This window comes from Dermacentor variabilis, unplaced genomic scaffold, assembly GCF_050947875.1.
Source record: "Dermacentor variabilis isolate Ectoservices unplaced genomic scaffold, ASM5094787v1 scaffold_13, whole genome shotgun sequence".
NCBI classification, from domain to species: Eukaryota; Metazoa; Arthropoda; class Arachnida; order Ixodida; family Ixodidae; genus Dermacentor; species Dermacentor variabilis.
Genome location: NW_027460291.1, coordinates 36,206,889 through 36,228,278, shown reverse-complemented (window position 1 = coordinate 36,228,278; position 21,390 = coordinate 36,206,889). Strand labels below are relative to the sequence as shown.

General features: G+C 48.1%; 1 protein-coding gene across 2 annotated transcripts in view; it reads left to right on the top strand.

Moving 5' to 3' along the window:
• The window catches only part of LOC142566840 (glutathione S-transferase 2-like), a 257,913-nt gene that overhangs the window by 50,641 nt on the left and 185,882 nt on the right, over positions 1 to 21,390 (top strand). The window contains exons 4-5 of one of the 2 annotated variants that reach the window (XM_075677739.1): positions 11,387 to 11,557; positions 12,614 to 12,801. The exons of the other annotated variant lie outside the window; for it this stretch is intronic. Coding sequence (XP_075533854.1) covers positions 11,387 to 11,557; positions 12,614 to 12,751 — 309 coding nt within the window. The 3' untranslated portion in view covers positions 12,752 to 12,801. Of the gene's footprint in view, positions 1 to 11,386; positions 11,558 to 12,613; positions 12,802 to 21,390 lie in introns of those variants that run through there. 2 annotated transcript variants of the gene reach the window in all.

Sequence of the window (21,390 nt, the reverse complement as noted above, 5' to 3'; positions counted from 1 at the left end):
CTTGATTTATTATTGCGATAGCAATTATATGGACACTCCAGGAAAATTTTTGCCAGAGGCGTCGCCGTCGCCGTGATACTCCGTACAAAGTTCAAGCATGATAACACCATCGCCGCGCGTTGTGTGCTGTATGTGTGAGTGAAAGTACGCGAGGGAAGCCGGCGATCGCGGCTTCATCTGGCTCGCGCGAAGGCAGAATGCAGGCCGAACACGTTGTCTTCCGTCGCGCGAGAAGCCTTGGAGAGGGGGGGGGAATGGGAGAGAGGGAAGTAAGAGAGCGAGAGGAGGTTGGGGCGGGCGGGCGGCGTTGTGCTCCGAGAGCAAGAGCGAATTTAGAGACCGGGTGCAAGCGGAACTGATAGTCGTGGCTCAATCTCGCACGCCATATATGGAGGAAAGTGAGGAGGCAACGCGGGAGGGAGGGGGGGGAGCAGCTTCGACTCCGTCAACAAGCGTGTACGTTACACGGCCGCGCACACGTATCTAGTAAGGGGGCATCCACTCAATCGTAGCATGTCTCGTTTTCCCTTAAAATATTACTTTTCTCCACTTTGCGGGTTTCCGCAGAACTATTACGTAATATATAGAAAGGGATCTGCGGACAGCTCATACCTTTGTGCGCGCCGTGTTCTCGCCGCTCTTGCGTTGAAGCGATAGGCGGCACGACGGTCACTTCGCTCGCTGCTGCTGCCGCGCTTGCTTACACCGGTGTTTTGACAGCGAGTGTCCGAGCTCATCGAGTGTAATGTGTTTGCCTGTTTGTGCGCACTGACACCGTGCTTGTTATTTCGCTTAGTAAGCGAATATTTCCAAGTTTATACGACGGATAAAACTATTATCCTTCTTGTTATAGCTGTCTACTAATTTGCTATCTCAATCGATGCTACGCCTTTCGAGCACGGCTGCGATTTTTTTTTTGTCTCTTATGAAGTTTCCATGTCTTGTTACTAGTGAGGTTGTTCTCACTAACGTGATGCATGCCTGTGGTGAATCGCATACCACGTCTTAGTATCACGAAGTTGTCCAATCTTACTTGAATTACAGCTTAAGTATTTACTATCATCTGCCCTCGTGATGACCCATCGTGGTGGCGTAGTTGCTTTGGCATTGAGCTGATAAGACCGAGGGCCCATCTGCCGTATACTTGGTGTATGTTAAGGAAGCCCAGGTGGTCAAAATCCCGCAGTCCCACACTATGGCGTGCCTCATGATCAAATCGCAGTGTTGGCATGTAAAACCTCAGAATTTAATTTTGTCCTCGTGATGTTTTCTTTATTTTATGATTGCCATGACTATTTTAGTGATCTTCGTTATTTATCCAGAGACTGCTGTTCACAGGGTGACTTGTAAATTGTGTTACGTACAATAAAACGCGCATAAGATTTCTGCTATCCTGTTTTCTTCTCGTTGAAGATTTTCATTACCTCCCGCATCGGTGCTACTTATGATTCGCGTTTATTCTGAATATATTCAATAGTGAGTCGACTTATATTCGCATAATATTCTACATTTAGTAATTTTCTGCGTTTATAGGTATTGTAAATAAATAAATTTGAGCGAAGAGGAGGAACGCTATGGTGAGCCCATAGTTTTTCACTATAACACCTCGAGGAAAATCGGGCGCCACCGTCTATGGGGGTTTCCTAAAGGGCGGTGTGCCGTCATGGGAATGACGGTATATGCGCCTGCGAGGCTTGTGTTGGCTGGTGTCATAAAAGGCTTCGTATAAAACGTGGATATGGCTACACAAATAACGCGTTCTTAAAGTAAAATCTTCATAAAATATTTCCATTCACGCATGTTACATCTTCCAGTGAAGTTTACTCACCTAACATGCATAAAACGCGAGGAAAAGCAAGAACAGACGACAAAGTGTTCCAATGCGAGCGGGAATCTTGTCGTTTGTCCTCCAACTTTAGTTGCCCGCTGATACTTTTTACGTGTCATGTAATTGTACATGCAATAACAAGTTCTCAAAGTTAAACAAAACATGTTTTTGTGTAATGTAAAGCTAAAACAGCTTTTTACGTGCTGTTTTAGTAGAAAATGAATCATTGTGACAGACGGAGCGGTGCTTGCCAGGTGCGTCTTCAAGGTGTCCAGGCACTCCGGGAACGATGCCAATCCGAAATCACAATATACCGGCATTCCCATGCCTACCGCAGTGCAGTAGCGCCAGATTTCACTTTAGGTAATATAGTGAGAAACTTTATGGGTGAGCCATCCTCTCCAACGCTTTCTAGTGGGTCAATTTCTCCAGCGCATTACTCGGGGCATAGTTTTATACAATAATTACTAGAGGGAACTCTGGCGCTAGTGTTTACGAGAGCAGTTGAGCCAGATATTATGGGAAGTACATGGATCAGCCTTTGTCCTTCTGGCTTCAAACGGCTTCAGGTCTTTTAAACTCGTCATTTTCAACAATTTACTGCGTATTAAATAATTAAATATACATTATTAAAATTGTCCGACGGCAGGATTCGAGCACAGGACCTCTAGCACAGATTCCTGATATTCAAACCATTAAGTCGCGGACGCATGCATTGACAAGCGATGTGAAACGCCCTCAGCAATTTATCGCAGGCATACCACTGCCTTGAGACGCTTGGCGTGTTTTGATTTGGCCACCTCGACAAGCTCAAGCGTTTCAATTAGTAGCGAATGTGCATGTTCGCAGCTTCTTCTGCACTTCTCAGAGTATATATTGCTCTGAAATTTGCGACAATGAAGGCATAAAAGGGTAATATACAAAGCCACAAGAACCTCTGAATCGACAAGCACGACGATGAAGCAAATTCATGTACTTCCCATCATTGCTATGGTCTCATGGGCTGACTTGTCTTCGTTAGGAATTGATGCTGCAGTCGAGTTCTTTACAGCATTCATAATAGATGTCACATCTAAATGCATATCCGAAGTGAGTGGTCTGGCATGCAAACGACGTGTGCCGTGGTGGAACAGCGAATGTAGGATCGCCCGTATGAATCAGAACAAGGCGTGGGGGTTGCTACGCGCTTCTCCCACTGCAGAGAATCTTATGAACTTTAAAAAAATAAAGTCCCAAGGCAGGCGAACCCGCCGACAGGCCAGAAGAGAAAGCTGGCACAAGTTTTTATCAAGTATTAACTCGTTTAGGGATGAGGCCAAAGCCTGGAACAGAGTAAATAGGATTAGAGGGCGGCAAACACATTCACTCCCCCTGGTAAACACACAGGGAGATACACTGCAAGACCAGGCCGACTCACTTGGGGAATATTTTGAGAGCGTGTCAAGTCCAACAAATTATACACAATCCTTTCTCAAACACAAAGAAACAGAAGAACGTAAGCCATTACCAAGAAAAGGTCGAGAGAATGAGCCTTACAACCGTCCCTTTAGCATTGCCGAGCTAAGAGCTGCCTTGATCACATGCAAGAGCTCTGCACCAGGACCTGACAGAATTATGTACGACATAATTAAGAACGTACACACTGATACACAATTGACTTTACTTGCACTTTTTAACACTATTTGGGCTGCTGGATATCTTCCCCTTGCATGGAGAGAAGCGATTGTGATTCCCATTCTGAAGCAAGGTAAAGATCCTTCGTTGGCGTCAAGTTACCGCCCGATAGCCCTCACAAGTTGCATTTGTAAGCTGTTTGAGAAAATGATTATTCGGCGACTCATACATTTCCTGGAATTAAACCAAATGTTTGATCCCTTTCAGTGTGGCTTCAGGGAAGGGCGGTCCACAATTGATCACCTTGTGCGCATTGAGGGAAACATTCGCGACGCCTTTCTACATAAGCAATATTTCCTATCCGTGTTCCTCGATATGGAGAAGGCGTACGACACAACGTGGCGCTACGGAATCTTGAGAGACTTGTCGGGAATGGGCATCCGTGGCAATATGCTCGCCCTAATAGAAAGCTATTTGTCCAACCGTACCTTCCGAGTAAAAGTCGGTAATGCACTGTCACGTCCTTTTACGCAGGAAACTGGTGCACCCCAGGGAGGTGTGCTCAGCTGCACTCTTTTTATTGTTAAGATGAACACACTACGTGCTTCACTGCCACCGGCCATTTTTTATTCCGTATACGTCGACGATATACAAATAGGTTTTAAATCCTGCAACCTCGCAGTATGCGAGAGACAGGTACAGCAGGGCCTGAACAAGGTTTCAAAGTGGGCTGACGAAAACGGATTTAAGATCAACCCCCACAAAAGCTCTTGTGTTCTTTTTACTAGAAAGAGAGGCCTGGCTCCAGATCCTTGTGTTCAACTGAGTGGACATCAAATACCTATCAACAAAGAACACAAATTTTTAGGTATTATACTTGACTCCAAGCTCACTTTTATACAGCACATTAAATATCTTAAAGAAAAATGTCTAAGGACAATGAACTTGCTTAAAGTTCTATCCCACTCAACATGGGGTAGCGACAGGAAGTGTCTGATGAATGTTTATAAGACCCTAATTCGATCACGATTGGACTATGGTGCCGTCGTATACAACTCTGCCGCTCCGAGCGCACTAAAGATCCTAGATCTTATCCACCATCTAGGTATCCGCTTAGCCACCGGTGCTTTCAGAACAAGCCCGATTGAAAGCTTATACGCGGAATCAAATGAATGGTCGCTCCATCTACACAGAACTTACATCAGCCTTACATATTTCCTAAAAATACACTCCAATCATCAACATCCATGTTTTAACACTGTTAACGATATGACCTGCACTACACTATTCCATAATCGTCCTGCTGTAAGAAAGCCTTTCTCGCTTCGAGTGAGGGAGCTTAGTGATCAGATACATGTCCCACTCCCCGAGCTTCGCCTAATGCATCCAGCCAAGCTGCTACCTCCTTGGGAGTGGCAGCTGATACAATGCGACACATCTTTCATTCAAGTTACAAAGCACGCTCCTGAGGCCGAAATCAGAATGCATTTCCTAGAACTCCAGCACAAGCATTCCTGTGCAGAGTTCTACACAGACGCTTCGAAGTCAAATGCCGGGGTATCCTATGCAGCCGTCGGCCCATCCTTCTCGGAATCCGACGTACTGCATCCGGAAACAAGCATATTTACGGCTGAGGCCTACGCATTACTCTCTGCTGTGAAGCATATAAGAAAATCAAAACTTCCAAAAGCAGCGATCTATACAGACTCTCTAAGCGTTGTGAAGGCCTTGATGTCAGTCTATACACACAAAAATCCTGTACTTAGTGAACTCTACACCGTCTTGTGTAAAGCGTACATATCAAACCAGCGTATCCTTATATGCTGGGTGCCTGGCCACAGGAGCATTGAGGGTAACGTTCTCGCGGACGAGATGGCCACGTCAATCGCATCGCAAACTGTTAACCCTACCGCTGCGGTGCCTGTCACAGATCTGAGGCCTTTCTTGCGAAGGAGATTGCAGGACCACTGGCAACGCATGTGGGACGCGGAAACGAATAATAAGCTCCACCTGATAAAACCACAGTTAGGATTCTGGCCCTCTACTACAAAATCGCGCCGAACAGATGTCCTATTCTGTCGTCTCAGAATAGGACACACGTTTGGCACCCATAATTTTGTACTAACCGGAAGTGAGCCTCCAACTTGTGGTAGATGCGGGGAGAGGCTGATCGTACTCCACGTCCTCCTGGAGTGCCGGGAAGCCGAAACTGAGAGAAAGAGACATTTTTCATTAGCATACCGACAGCACATTCCTCTTAATCCTGCAATGCTTCTTGGTCCAGAACCGCTTTTTAATGCAGACACAGTCCTAGGTTTCATCAGAGATGTGGTCTTACACGTTATTAGTCCCATGCATTCGTAGCGCCTCCTCTCTCCAGAGGATGCCACTGCGATAATTGTTTTGCATAGCACAAGCCTCCAGGCCCTTGTGTTTCAAGGGCCCTACGGAGGCAGTAGTGCTCTAGCATTTCTTATAATCTGCTATATTTTACCTATCGTATCACTCTTTTTAAATGCATCTAAATGTTCATATTACAAGTCATACGTCATCGCCATAATTTTATTATACAGATTTTACGCACTTCAGTGCGTATATTTTAAGGCCCCTTTACAGCCACGTTGCCCCAACTTCATAGTAATCATAAGTACACTGCACACCCATTAGCACAGACATGGCGCTCTTTGGCCATACCTGGCCCTTGCGCCAAAAAACCCCATACGTCATCATCATTGCTATGGTGGGTCAACGACTGCGGGACCAGAGTTCCCTCTAGTATATTGTAGGAAACTGTGGCTCGGCGAAACGTCGCACGTGCTGCGTCCGTGGCGTGTTCTCACGGTCGACCCAAACGCGGGTGACTAACAAACACCCTTCAAGTGATTGACGTCCTACAACGTCAATCCTGGAACCTCGATCCCGCGCTCTACGCTCCACCATGCCTGAAGACGCGTCCCAGCAAACGCTTCCTACTCCTTCCCACCAAGCGCCTCCTCAGTCAGTCATGTGCTGTGGTGTGCCTTCGTACAGGGACCCTGCCATTTTCAGCGGCGCGTACGACAACGACGTGGACTGGCTGAAGTGATATGCGAAGGTAAGCGCCCAGAACAAATAGGACAATCCCGCAAAGCTGAGCAACGTGTTCTTCCATCTTGCGGGTGTCGCCAGTCTCTGGTAAAACAATCATGAGACCGATTTTCCGACGTGGTCCTCATTCAAGGCCTCTTTAGTGGCTGTGGTTAGTCGCCCTGCTGTGCACAAGCTGTGTGCGGAATCACGCTTGCGAGAACCTGCACAGCAGCCGCGTGAACCATTTACAAGCTGCATTGAAGGTGTTCTGGACTTGTATAAGAGAGTCGATGTGACGATGTCGAATCTTGCCAGACTAGCGCCAACATCTTCCTGCGGCTGCACCATTGCGCTACGCTGAAGTCGTTGCCACGCGCCAACAGGTCCCGTTGGCTGCAGCACTCGGCTACGCTGAAGTCGTCGCGACGACCCAACCACTTTCTCCAAGTATGCCTCTCCGCTATGGCGACGTCATGGCGAGGCCCCCACTGCAGCCCGCCATGCAGCCGTATCAGCAGCCGCCACGTACTCTGTTACGCCACGTACTCTGTCACAGGACGCGTACGTAGTACGCGTTCTGTGACAGAGATGGGGACTGCCCCAGAGAACCGGTTGCGTAACCCCGATAACCGGTCAATATGTTTGCGTGCGCTATACGCCGGTCACATCTCACGCTAGTGTAATTGTGTGCAGCCACCTAGACACGGGTGGGGAGGCACAAGTCACCCCAACCGTCTGTATTTGACCCCCCGTCGGGTATGTCACCGACATTGCGCCCGACACGAACTCGCCGCCGTTCACCGTCTCTTCGCCGTCGCTCACGGTCGCCGATGCGACTTCGCCCCCGTAACTCGGGTCGAGGAAAACTAATCGTCGCTGTCCAAGCGGCATGGGCTGCGACAACGCTGAAATGTATAAGTCCTTAACGCTATCCCTCAAACGTAATCGAAGTGTTTGTTGACGGTGTTCACGCGTCTGCATAGTGGACACAGGAGCCGCCGTATGGGTTCTGCTCAGTAAGCTTTGCCGCTTACTTCGGAAAGTCACGACGCCCCTTTCTGGTCCATCCCTCAGCACAGCCAATGCTCAGCATATTCACTACTTAGCGTCTGGCACTTCTCACGTTGTCATTGTCGACGTTATAGGCCATAGAATTCATCCTTTCCTCATGCTTTCATGACCTAATCCTCGGCTGAGATTTTCTCTCGCGCCACAATGCCGTTACCATTGCGCACTGGCCGAAATAGAACTATCGCGGCTGTTACATTTGCCACTCACCGACAGTTCTTCGCTTTCAATGAAACTACTTGTCCAAGTGGACATCCGCATTCCTCCGAACGCGTGAACGATCGTGCCCATGAACTGCAGCGGACTCTCCGACACTGCTGCACTATACTGTCTCCATCTGACTGCTTTTTCACTCGGAAAGGTCTGCTGCTACCTTTTCCGACAGTGGACAGCAGACAGGGCTACAGCACAGTTTTCGTTTGCAACTTTTTCCCATACCCTGTGATGCTGTTCCGAAGGTAATGTCTGGGCAATGTAGAAGCCATCGAAAACGTGCAGGTTATTGAGGCGCCCAGTGACAATTACTGTGCTAGTTGCAGTGCGCTCAGTGCTGTTTCTACGCGTGACCCATCACCAAGTGATGTGTTTGGTTCTTCTATTACCGATGAGCTTACATTAGTACAGCGGTCTCCGCTTTTACGCCTCTTAGAATAAATTCGTTGTTTCAATGCAATGGAGCCTTCCCTGGGTCGGTCGTCAGCTGTTACACATTGTATCGACACTCGCTGGCAACCGCCATTGCGGCAACGTCCGCATCGCGCATCTCCTGCGGAATGTTGTGTAAATCAACGAGAAAGTCGACGGCATGCGTCGCCGCGAGGTGATAAGACCTTCCAACAGCCCATGGACATCCCCTGTCGTCCGTGTTATGAAGAACGATGGTTTTGTGCGACTCTGTGTGTACTACCGGCGCCTCAGCGAGATACCTCGCAAGGACGTCAGCCCTCTCCCTCGCGTAGACGGTGCGATTGACAGCCCACAAGGCGCAGAATTTTTTACGTTGCTAGATTCGCGCTCAGTATACTAGCAAGTACTCATTGCAGGCCCCGACCGGCCGAAGATGGTTTTTGCCACACCCGACGACTTATACGAATTTAACGTCATGCCTTTTGCACTTTGTAATGTGCCTGCAAAGTTTGAGCGCATGATGGACAGTTCTGCGTGGCTTGAAGTGGCGCAGGGGCTTGTGCTATCTTCACGACATTGTTTGTGCTACCGACTTCACCACGCACCATCAACGGCTCCGGCGTGTTTTGACATCTCTAGAAAACGCTGGCCTTCAACGAAACTCAAAGAAGCGCCAATTTGCAGCTCGGCAGCTGGCGCTTCTAGATTACATCGTATTCGAGAATGGAATTCTCCCCGATCCAGCCAAACTTCGGGCTGTCGCCGAATTCCCTCAGCCAATGTCCGTCAAAAAATTGCGCTGTTTCATAGGTCTCTGCTCCTACTTCAGAGACGCTTCATTTGCAATTCTGCAGCCACCATATCGCCCCTGACAAAGATATTTAGAAGCAACGGACCCCTCACTTCGTGGTCGTCCAAGTGCAACGAGGCCTTCACAAACCTCCGTCGTTTGCTAACATCTCCGCCAGTTTTGCGCCATTACCACCCGACAGCCCCTGCCGAGGCGCACATAGATGCTAGCGATGTTGGCCTCGGCTCTCTTCTTGCCCAGCACAAACAAGGTATTCCTGACTATATCGCGGCTTATGCAAGTCGTACGCTTACGAGAGCCGAGACAAATCACACAGAGAAAAAGAATGCCTGTCCATCATCTGCGCCCTTACTAAGTTCCTGTCTTATTTGTATAGCAGTAAACTTGATGCAGTCGCGGACCACCATGAACTATATTGGCTATCGTCCTTGAAGGATCTTTCAGGCCGTCTTGCCCGATGGACACCTTGCCTGCAGGACTACAACATCCGCGTGCTGTACCGCAGCGAACGCCAGCATTCTGACGCCGACGCCCTCTCCTTTGCCCGACGGCAATGCCTCCTGCTCACTAGCCCAGTTTGCCGTTTCTTCGCTCGACCTTACCACCATAGCTTCTGAGCAGCACAAAGACCATTGAACTGCCTCCCTTACAGACTTGCTTTCTGGTTCATCAGCCCAACCAGCCACTCGCACGTTGCGTCGTCAAGCTGACCATTTCACTTGCTTCACCAAAGTAGTTATAACTCCGACGAGCGCCAAGGGTTGTTAGTAGTACCTCGCAGTCTGCGTTCCGAATTGTGTGCAGCTTTCCACGCCGATCCACAGTGTGCACACTCGGGAGTTTTCAAAGCTTATGAATGCCTTGGACGGCGGTACTACTTGCGAGCGATGTACAGCTACGTTCAGAAGTTCGTTTGCTTTTTCCCCAATGATCAGTGCGGGAAATCTTCACCCCGCGTCTCTCCAGCCATTCTGCAACCTTTACTTAGCCCTACCCGGCCGTTTGGGCGCGTCACCATTGAATTGTATTGGCCCCTTCCCCTGACATCGGCTGGAAAACGCTGGGCCATTGTGGCAGTTGAACAGCTCACGAGATGCACCGACACTGCCACCCTCCCGGCAGTTGCACAGCGCACGATGTTGCCTCTTTCCTGCTTGGTCGATTCATACTGCGTCATGGGCCACCTCAAGAACTGCTCACTGACCGTGGATGTGCTTTCCTATCCGATGTAGTTGAAGCCTTTCTTAGACTTCCACGTTCTTAATCGCACACTACGGCGTTACCATCCTCAAACCGATGGCCTTACAGAACGCTTCAACCGTACGCTCGGTGACATGCTTGTCATGCTTGCCATGTACGCCGCCTCCCACCACACAAATTGCGATGTCATTCTGCCCTTTACAACCTACACGTACAACACTGGAACTTATAGCACTACCAGCTTTACACCTTTTTCTTACTGTACGGTCGGCACCCGTCGCACACCATCGACACACAATTCTACTTTACCAGCCGGATGCATCTGAATATGCGGCCATTTCTGCCACGGCGAAAAATGTTGAACAGTGCCGCGATATGACATGGGCCTTTGCCTCTAATGACCACGAGCTCCAGAAGAGCACTCGCGGTGAGACCACTTATGCGCCCACCTTCCTTCCTGGAGTGCTTGTGACTCTCAGCTCCTTCCGCGGCACTTGGTTTCTCTTTAAAACTACTGCCGAAGTGTGGAAGGCCCTACCTTATCGTCGAACGCGCATCCCTCGTCATGTACGTGATCGAACTGGTTGAACAGTCTTCGGACATGCGCCGTCGTGAACTCGACATTGCCAACCTCGAGACCCTCAAGCCCTACTATGATCCACTCATAGCGAGGAGCTGTTAGGTCGCGCGACGGCTCCCTTTTGTTCCTGAGGGAAATTGTAGCGAAGAAGAGTAACACTACAGTGGACCATTCTCTCCAGCGCTTTCTAGTGGGTCAACCTCTCCATCGCATTGCTCAGAGAACGCTGCTCGTTCTCAGTCCGTGCCCTGCTCGGACGGTCAGCCCAAACGCTGGTGACTAATAAACACCTTTACAAAATAAATCAATATCTTCTGGTTTACCTAACCTGCTCCTAGAGATCGTCTAACCGGTATCACGAGCACAAGCAGCGGCAGTCATTCCTTTCTGCAGATCTGTGATTCCGCCTTTCGGCTGTCGCTCAATGTTGTCCGTCCGTGCTGTGTTTGTTGCCCTCGTAAAACAACTTGAATGTGACTGTGACTGAACGTTGCTTTTCAGTACAAACAGTTGCGAGTCACTCGACTCCTTTGAGCAGATAGTTTACTGTGTGACACTCGTGACTCGCTACCTGCCTTTCATGCTGCAGGGCCCGCGCTTTTGCGAGAACAGCAAACCAACTAAAGAGGAACAGGCTGACTTCGATGAGAAGGTCCTGGGGGGAATCCAGCGCCTCATCGGCGAAGGTCCGTTCGCCACCGGGGACACGCTCACCGTAGCTGATCTTAGCATCCTCGCCATCCTGGTTCTCTCCCTTGACGTAAGTACCACTTATTGAAGAGTCTGTCTTGATTTTTTTCTTTGTTTTTGCCACCTGATTATTGATACGTGGACCATAGGCAAGACAGGAAAGTTAACGCTTCACACATGCTTATCTGACAACGTGGAATTCACGTATATTTTCCCATTTATTCATGAAAAGCAACCACCTATCTGCAGTTCCCGCCTGTCTACCAACACTAGCGATTGTAATGTCTTCAATGCTTTTTTCCGATCTCATTTCATGCCACAGTCGGCATTCTTCTTAGTTTTGTTCCTTTCTGAATCTGCGTCCGCTTCATTCAACATGCATGTGCAGTTTAGGCGACAGACGTTTGTCCCCAGTTCATTTGTTAGTTCTCACTTAAGTGTCTCGCACTTTCTCATTCTCCCTTCATACCGTTCGGTAGCTATGATTTAGAAAAACGTCGATTCAGCTTCTTACTCATCAGGAACCAGAACAGCCTTGTATATATGTCTGCATACATGCCAATATATCGCTGAAAACGCGCAAATAAACCGTGGCTAGTGATACAGACTCCCATCTCAATAAATGTCAAAAGCCTGCAATTGAGAATTTCTCGATTTTGTTCCAGTTCTGCCAAGCCTTTTATATACCTGGACCTTTATTAGCACTTTCCGATCTGCGCCTATGCTGGACATCATCCGGTTTCCTTAATTCGTCGTATTGGGGCGAGAGGGGGGTAGTGGCGTGTGCATGCAACTTACTATATCGCACGTCAATCAATTTTGTTGAGTTTGCGTGTGGCCATGCATGGGATAAAACAAAACACGTTCCCATGATCTGTTCTCACAAGTCAGATGTTTCGAACGCAGAATTTTTTCGCTACGGAATAGCACATGAGCGCAGCGATCTCCTCTTCAAGAATTAAGTCTAGTTAAACGAAAGCAATACAAAATGATTGCCCGCAGTTTTGATCGCATCCCATTACATCAGTGCAGGTGTGAGAACCGCGCTGTCAGATGTCCTCTGTTACAGAAGATCCTCGTGTCGGCTCCTACTTAGTTTCTGTGTGTCCTTCCGTCTTTTTTCCAGATTGGCTACGTCGACAAAGCCAGGTTTCCTGATCTCTTCGAGTACTACGGGCGCGTAAAAGGCTCGCTGCCTTACTTCGATGACGTATATGGTTCTACTATTAGGCTATACCGTCGCATTTGGGCTCAGCTGCAGTAAGCTGCTGTTTACGTCTGTAGACACCAGCGAATGTGGAGAAGTAAAGTCGTTCATTGATGCCCAACGGTCTCTCTGCACTTATCTATTGCGTCGATGTGACGGCGTCCTTCTCTGGAGTACGTCGTTTCTGACTTATGATCTGCTCCACCGTTAGCACAGCTGATGCCGCCGCTAACTACACGTGATGAAACTTTTTACTGTGCATGTGCGAGAACACGCGCGCGTACACGTGGCCAAAACACTTCCTCTGACACCATGACAAAAAAAAAATAATACATATCGAGAGATCTCTGCATGCCACTTACAGCAGCTGCGCACTAGACGGCACACGGATTGGCGGCGCGCTGCAGTGAGGAAACATTGTGTTTACAGTGAAATCTAAACGTTCGGTGCTGACTTATCAAGCGTGGAGTATCTATCACAAGGCGGTTCTGTTGGAAATTCTTATGGATCGACCTTTCATTGCACTACCACCGCGGCAGCACTCTTTTTTGTTTTCCTTTTTGGCACCTCGCTTCTTCCTCTTCGGGGAAGTTGAATTTCATTGAACTGCACAAAAAAGGACAATGACGGAAACTGGACGAACACGAACACTGTCTTCGTCCAGCTTACGTCATTTCCGCCTGTTTCACTGTTCGCAGATTAAATCACAAACTAGCGCACTCGGCCATCCGGCGAAGTTACTTAGTGGAAGCCTGGCTGACATTACCTGAACAGATCACAATGCTCACTAGGCTAACTACAATTTCATCCTATACAAAGTTATAGACTTGAGCAACATGTTACTATTGCAGAAATAAAAAAAAATTATCAGGTTTTACGTGCCGAAACCACTACCTGATTATGAGGCTCACCGTAATTGGGGACTCCGGAGATTTGGACCACCCGGGTTTTTTTAACGTTCACCTAGGTCTAAGCAAACGGGTGTTTTCGCATTTCGCCCCCACCTATATGCGGCCGCCGTGGCATGGATTCTATCCCATGACCTCGTGCATAGCAGCCCAACAACATAGCCACTAGGCAAACGAGGCGGGTGGAAATTATTCATTTATTTTTATTTACACAATACTGCAGGCAGCAATGCTGCCCAAGCAGGAGAGGGTTTACATAAGATGCTTTATCAACATATTTTCAAATGAAACAGAAGTGCATTCAACAACACATTCCGGTCAATCATTCTTCGCTCGTAAGCGGAAAAAATGATTTCTGAAAGATTTTAGTTCGAGCAAAGTATGACTGAACTACTTTTGAATGAAAAATACGCGACGACCTTTGTGAAGCATGGGTAATATATGTGGCATTTGCTAAACCTGTTTGATTATGAAACGAGTAAAAAAAAAATCAACCTGGCGATTTTACGGCGCACGTGGAGCGGATCCAGTCCCAGTTGGCCTAACATGCCAGAAACTGATGTTTTGTAATCAGAGCAAATAAACCGTGCAGCCAGGCGGTGAATTCGTTCAAGTTTGTCAATTTCCTTTTTAATGAACGGGTCCCACACTATGGAAACATACTCTAGGACTGGGCGTACGAGGGAACGATAAGCTTGCAGCTTGACAGATGAAGGGGACTTTTTTAGCTTTCTACGTAGAAAGCAAAGTTTTTTGAAAGCTTCGTTGCATATGTTGTTAATATGGGTGTTCCATTTGAGGTTACTGTTAATTGTTATGCCTAAATATTTAACAGAGGTAATTGATTCGAGGTTCCGATTGCCAATGTGGTAAGTATAAAGTAGTGGTTTTCGTTTCAATGTTATCGTCATTGACACTGTTTTGGAAAATTTTATTTGCATTCCTCTGTTGTCGCACCAGTCCGCGAGTTTACAAAGACTATTAAGTGTATCCTGGCATGAAGAACTCGTTACAGTGGAATAAATGACACAATCATCAACAAACTATTTCGCCTTCACATTAAGATCCAAATTTTTAGCAATATCATTTACATAGATAAGAAACAGCAGGTGTCCGAACACTGACCCCTGTTGTACACCGGATAAAACAGGCAGGCTATTAGATTTCACACCATCGATTTCCACAAACTGAACACGATTCGCTAAATAAGCTTGAATCCAATATACCATATTTTCTGGTAATTCAAGTGTTTTGAGAATTTCAATTAGATTTGTATGTGGCACACGGTCAAATGCCTTTGACAAGTCTAGGAATATAGCGTCAATCTGCAGGCGGTCATCAATGGCACTGGCAAAGTCATGTACAATGGATAACAATTGAGTTGAGGTTGAAAACTTTCCACGAAAGCCATGCTGAAAATCAACAAAAATTTATTCGCTTCCAAGTGGTTAGATATGTGATTAGCGATAATATGCTCCAAGAGATTACAACACGTGCTTATGAGGGAAATAGGTCTATAATTGTTAGGAATAAGTTCATCACCTGATTTAAACACCGGTATTACTAGCGAATGAATGCAGAAATGCAGAATGAATACTAGAAATGAATGCAGAAGCATATCGAATTGGGCTGGTTCGGCAGAAATGAAGCCGGGTAACTGATTCATGCACTTAGCATAGATACGAAAACTGCCACCAGTTTTGGAGATAATCCATCCCCAAAAACTGCGGAAAAATTTTTAGTGGGTTTTCAGTTAGTATCTTGCCGCAGTGCAAGTAAGTTAGGATTTTGTAAGCCTAACTTGAACGCCAGAGCAATTCGTAGCTATTTGGGGGAAAGTATCTCAAACGTGGTGGCAGTCTCCGGTTTTATGCGAAGTAAATATGATGTTACTACTCTGCTTCAATTCTACTATTGTGATATGGGCCTTGAATTTAGCAAATGAAAAGTGAATTAGTAAAAATTTTTGGATTCACCAGCTGAACGCTTCTATTTTGCAAGTAATCTCCGCCTGTTTCTGTATCCCAACTTAAGAAATTGAATTTTACTATTTTCCACAGGTAATCTTAGAAATTCTTTCAAAGTTACTAAAAAGCATGATAGCCATAGCTCGTATATGGAGAAAAAAATGTCATATCTCCAGAAAGTTGAACTCGTAATGTGCAATAGAACGGTACAAGAACATAATGACGCTTCCCGATTTTATTCAACGTAGTGATTATGTGGTTCCAATGTGGAAATAGCGTTCGTGGAGTCTATTCCCTAAGAGATCTCGTGCAGAAATTGGAAGAAGTTATTCAAAGCATCGACCAACAAATTGTAAAGGTATGCTTGAGGAACAATATGCTAAATATTAAGCTAATGTTTGATAGCCTGACAAGGAAACAAGCTTTCTGAATTGTCAGTCAACGTCTTTAAGTTGTGCGGGACTACTTTTATGCACACTTAATACGGGGGAATCCTGGTTATGGAAGAAAATTTCTGCAGGAAAAAAAAAGTGTCAACCTGGTGCCGGCGCTAAAGAAAAGGTCGATGTACAGGGTTGTCGAAATTATCCGATGAATAAATCTGTCTCAATTCTGTATTTTTCGTACTAATGATTCACTTAATCCAGCGCATTGTATTTAACCCGCGATCGCGCTGACGCTCATCGAGCCTCCTTGGTCGTCCTGCAGCGCAGGAGTCGCTCGTTGTATTTAGAAGTCTCGGCAACCACGCATCTGTATTATTTAACCGTTTTCCACTACGGCCCCCAGCGCTTCACTGCGTCCTCCTGGCGGGCCCGATACGAATGACGCATTTGGGTGATTAGCTAGATCTGGTCTCGCGAGATTCGGCAATCTTAGTCGACACGCGCAAGCACGCGTCAACGACGCCATCTCATTGGCCGGTGGAACGCGCTGTCGACAAGTGTCTCACGACGGGGCAGCACGTTGTCGTTGCAAATTCATCAGGGGTAATTGCAATCTGGCGTTTTCAGCGTGCCAGCACAGAGCAACAAATTCAACAAGATCGGACACTCCCATAGTGCCCAGCACCCGAATTGACTATAACGCACCAAGCGGATCATGTGATATGAACCACACTTCCAGCTGCGGTTTTCAGCACGCGCAGTTTGAGCGCTGGCTATAGTACGTGTCACGCCGGCTGTGCTCATCGATGCGGCATTTGCTTCTTCTGCTCAACCACGCGCTGTCTTCGTGCGGAATCTTTTCTTTTTTCGTTTAGTAAAATAAATACGATTGCGAGCGATCTTTACAAGCCTTGGTCGTAGCTGTCCTCTGTGCCACGTGCAATTTCATAAAGTAGACGCAAGACGACTTGCAAATGAGGAAAACTATAAAAATGCTCGCTCCGGGCTTTGCTCTGCATTCATCCAACGTTGCGGCACCAAGTAAGTAGCAGTAGTTCCCTTACGAAGCTCCACCGGACGGCATCACCTTAAAAAAGCAAATTACAAGCAAGTGCCATCTTGGTATTTCGACCTTATAGGAAAACTGCGTGATGCTAAACGTACGAAAATGGTAAATCGACCACATTACGAACAAAGACAATTTGGTTTTACAAACATGGCGTAGAATATACTACACTCATTCCAAACATACAATGCATAAAACATGACTATCTGATTTCCACGCATTGCCCCATTTCTAGGCCTTATTTCCTGCTCCTTAAAAGCCCAAATACACTGGTGACTGCGCGTTTTCGACACTGGCTCGGCTGACGCGAAGCATCACAAATTTGGCCGCGTAAGGCTCAATCAATGCAATACTAAGCAAGGTTACACGAACTGCGCCGCAGCGACCGACCTGTCTTTCACTAACTGCCTTATGACGCCCGGCGCGGCCCCCAGCGTGCCCATAAAGTGCCCCAAAAAGTAACGAAATAAGTTGCAATAGCGTTGGCGCCCATAGAGAGTGTCACAAACATGTCCCGGTAAGGTTGAGTGCACGCTGAATGGCGCCACAGCAGCCGAGATGTATTTCGCGAACTGCTGCACAACGCCCGATGCGGCTAATTCAGCCTGAATTGCTTGAAATGCAGCGTAGACTGTCCAACGAAATTTCTCACCTAGCCGTGGTCCAGTTGCGCAGAAGTGCTGTGTCAAAGTGCAGTAGGAACGCAAAAATACGCCGAGAGCACAAGAGACCAGAGCTACATAAAAAAAAAAAAAACTGTACGCCGAGCAAGCGAACTCGCATGCGCAGTTGGCCTCGTTTGCTTCGGTGGCCTGTCAGGTGCGTGGTGCATGCATGCGGCGGGTCAGGGGTGTCATTTGTTTGTCGGTAGGGGATGGAAGAAAAAATGTCTCAACTGCAACTTGGTATATACGCAAAACTCTTTAGTTTCAGGGGAAGAAATACAAAAATCAATTTCTCGATTTCACTTCATTCTTTGTTTCCGATGCTCGCGTCAGCTAACGGCTTATGTGAACACTAGGCGCGACGTGTTTCCTGTTGCCCGTTTTAGCCGAGTGTCCGATCTTCATTAATTTCTTTCTCAATGGTGCCAAGCAATTGGCGGCGAAGCCGGACACTTCACGCCTGTGGCTCAAGAACCGCCGAAGATTTGGTCTCTACAGTTCGCCGCGTCGAACATCGTCCGCATCATGAGCATCGGCCGCGATGATCAGCTGGGGCCGCAGCTCGTGCGCAGAAATGCGCGACTAACAAGCGCTTTTTCGTTTGGCGAAGGCGCAAACTGCACGCTGTCTCGAGTGCACCCGAACTGTAGACCAGCATGCATGCTGCTGGCCAGCGAAGCTAGCACATGGTGCACTCTGGTCTAGCGCCTTCGGCGTGAGATAGAACACGCTCCATTCCTGCTGTTTGGATCGGACTGCTGGTACGATCTGTTGGGAACTCGGCGCTGACGCCCGTGGTTGTACCTGGGTCGCAAGCCCCAAGGGTAGCGTTGGCCTGGCGGCCTGGGGTACAACTGGAAGCATCCGAAGGTCCCGGCAAAGCATGAGTCGACTGGTAACAACGAAACAACTTGTTTATTTTAACATCGCAAAGAGTTGGTGGTCAGGTTTGACCGAAGTAGAGAGACGGGAGAGCACTTCACTCAGCAGAAGAAATCGGAGCCCTCCCTTTTGGCGTCCGGGGGCAGCTGTTTTTATACTCTCGCAGTTGAGGGCAAGAAGGAACCCCTCAAAAGACGAGCACGTGAATGTACAATGGGCTAATGGTGACGCACACTGTCGTAGCGATGCCGTAGCACCATGTCGAGCACGATCTCGTAGCACCCTGTCGTGGCGCTGCCGGTCGGACACAATGACTGTAATGAGAGGATGGTCCCTGCTTTGGCATCGCCTGTTTCGGGCATAATGACTGGAACGAGATCCCTGCTTTGGCATCGCCTGTTTCGGGCCCAATAACTGGAATGAGATCCCTGCTTTGGCATCGCCTGTTTCGGGCACAATGACTGGAACGAGATCCCTGCTTTGGCATCGCCTGTTTCGGGCCCAATAACTGGAATGAGATCCCTGCTTTGGCATCGCCTGTTTCGGGCACAATGACTGGAATGCGAGGATGATCCCTAGGCGGTCGCATCGCCGCAGTCGCGCCTGGAAACACCTGGCGATGAGTGTTGCGGCGACGACGATCGGGCCAAAATGTCTGCCGCCCCGCCGCAGTCGCGCCGGCAAAACCACGTGTCGCAGGCGAAACGCAACAGACCGCCCCGCCGGGGGAAGGAGATCCCGATGGACAGGGGACTGCATCCGCTGTCCGGAGGGATGTCGCTCGATGATGCTCATAACCGAAGTCGGGCGTCCCTCGACGTTTCTTGAGCGCAGCGCACAGAGAAGGCCTCGTTCTCTCGTTCAGGTTCGCACGGGACACTGCAAAGTGACTTCGGGAGAGTTCACATTTTTGTTCTCGTTCCCGGCAAGCGTTAGAACTACGCTGAAACTCAACCGCTCAGTCAGCAAGCACGGCACAACCCTCACTAAGCCCTGCCAGGCTCTTTCCCCTTTTTATACCACTGCCTAGTTCCTTACAGTAGTCTAGCATCACTCAGAACGCGTCCACAAATTGAAAAATTGCACTAGAAAGCATATCATCACTTTGAAACACTAAACAAAAGCAATATGTTAAAAAAAATCCTGCCTCAGGAAGAAAAACATCAGTAACAAACAATTTTGAGGCTGATTCCTACGTTAGGGGCTTCGACTTAAGCCATCGGCGTTACCGTTGAGACTCCCCTTTTTGTAACGTACCTCAAAGGAATATTGTTGTAAAGCGAGGCTCCAGCGCAGGAGGCGGCCATTTTTGGGAGAGATGGTCTGCAGCCATTGGAGAGGGCAGTGATCCGTCTCAATGATAAACCTCGAGCCGGCTAGATAGCATGACAATTTCTGAACGGCCCACACGAGACACGCACACTCTTTCTCGGTGGCGCTATACGCCTGCTCACGACTGGTCAGCTTACGACTAGCATACAGGACGGGGTGTTCTACTTCTCCATTTTCCCGTTGGCACAGTACAACGCCCATGCCTCGCTCACTAGCATCGCACTGAACAATGAATCCTTTTGTATAGTCTGGCGATCGTAGCACAGGCTGGCTTGTTAGGGCACTCTTTAGGGCGCTAAAAGCTCTTTCCTTGGTCTCGTCCCAGACGACTGTTTGAGGCTCTGTTTTTCTTAGAGCATCCGTCAGGGGAGCCGCGATATCAGAGTACCTAGGGATGTACCTCTGATAGTAGCCGGCGACACCTAAGAACGACCGAATATCGGTCTTTGTGCGTGGTTGCGGAAAGTCTCGCACAGCGGCCACTTTTATTTCAGAGGGGCGGCGACGACCCTGACCAATCACGTGACCGAGGTAGACAACCTCGGCCTGTGCTAACTGGCACTTAGGAGCCTTGACTGTCAAGCCTGCTTCGCGCAGGCGGGTTAGCACTGCCCGCAAGTGTGCCATATGCTCAGACCAGGATGCGGAGAATATCGCTACGTCGTCTAGATACGGTAAAGCGAATTCTTGCTGTCCCCGCAACACTTTATCCATGAGGCTTGAAAAACAGTATGGCGCGTTCTTCAAACCAAAACTCAACACTTTAGGACGGAATGTTCCCATTGGTGAAATGAACGCCGCATACCTACTAGCCTCTTCTGTAAGTGGAACCTGCCAATAACCCCTGACAAGATCTAGGGTGGAAATAAACTGAGCGCTACTAACTTTCTCAAGGCGCTCCTCGATGTTAGGGATCGGATAAATTTGATCCTTAGTGATGGAATTAAGCCTGCGGTAGTCGACGCAAGGACGAGGTTCCTTGCCCGGTACCTCAACTAAAATCAAAGGGGAGGTATAGTCACTCTCACCTGCCTCAATAACACCGAGCTGTAGCATTTTCTTTACCTCAGCCTCCATAATATCGCTCTGACGGGGTGACACCCGATACGCCTTGGATCGTACTGGCTCTGGGGAGGTAAGTTCAATATCATGAGTAAGTACAGAAGTCCTACCAGGCCTCTCAGAGAACAGACCTTGAAACTCTTGTAATAGCTGGTGTAGTTCGGTTTTCTGCTCGGGCGACAGCGGTGCTTTACTGATAAGGTCACTAATGACTTGACCGGTGTCTTCCCTGTTCGTCACTGAGCCTAGTCCTGGAAGCTCGACTGGAAGCTCTTCAGGAACGTTTACCATCATGCACACCACTGCTTCCCTTTGTCTATAAGGTTTGAGCAGATTACAGTGGTAAACTTGCTGTGCTTTCCGCTTTCCTGGCAGACTTACCACGTAGTTAACGTCCGACAGTTTCTGAACAATTCGTGCTGGGCCCT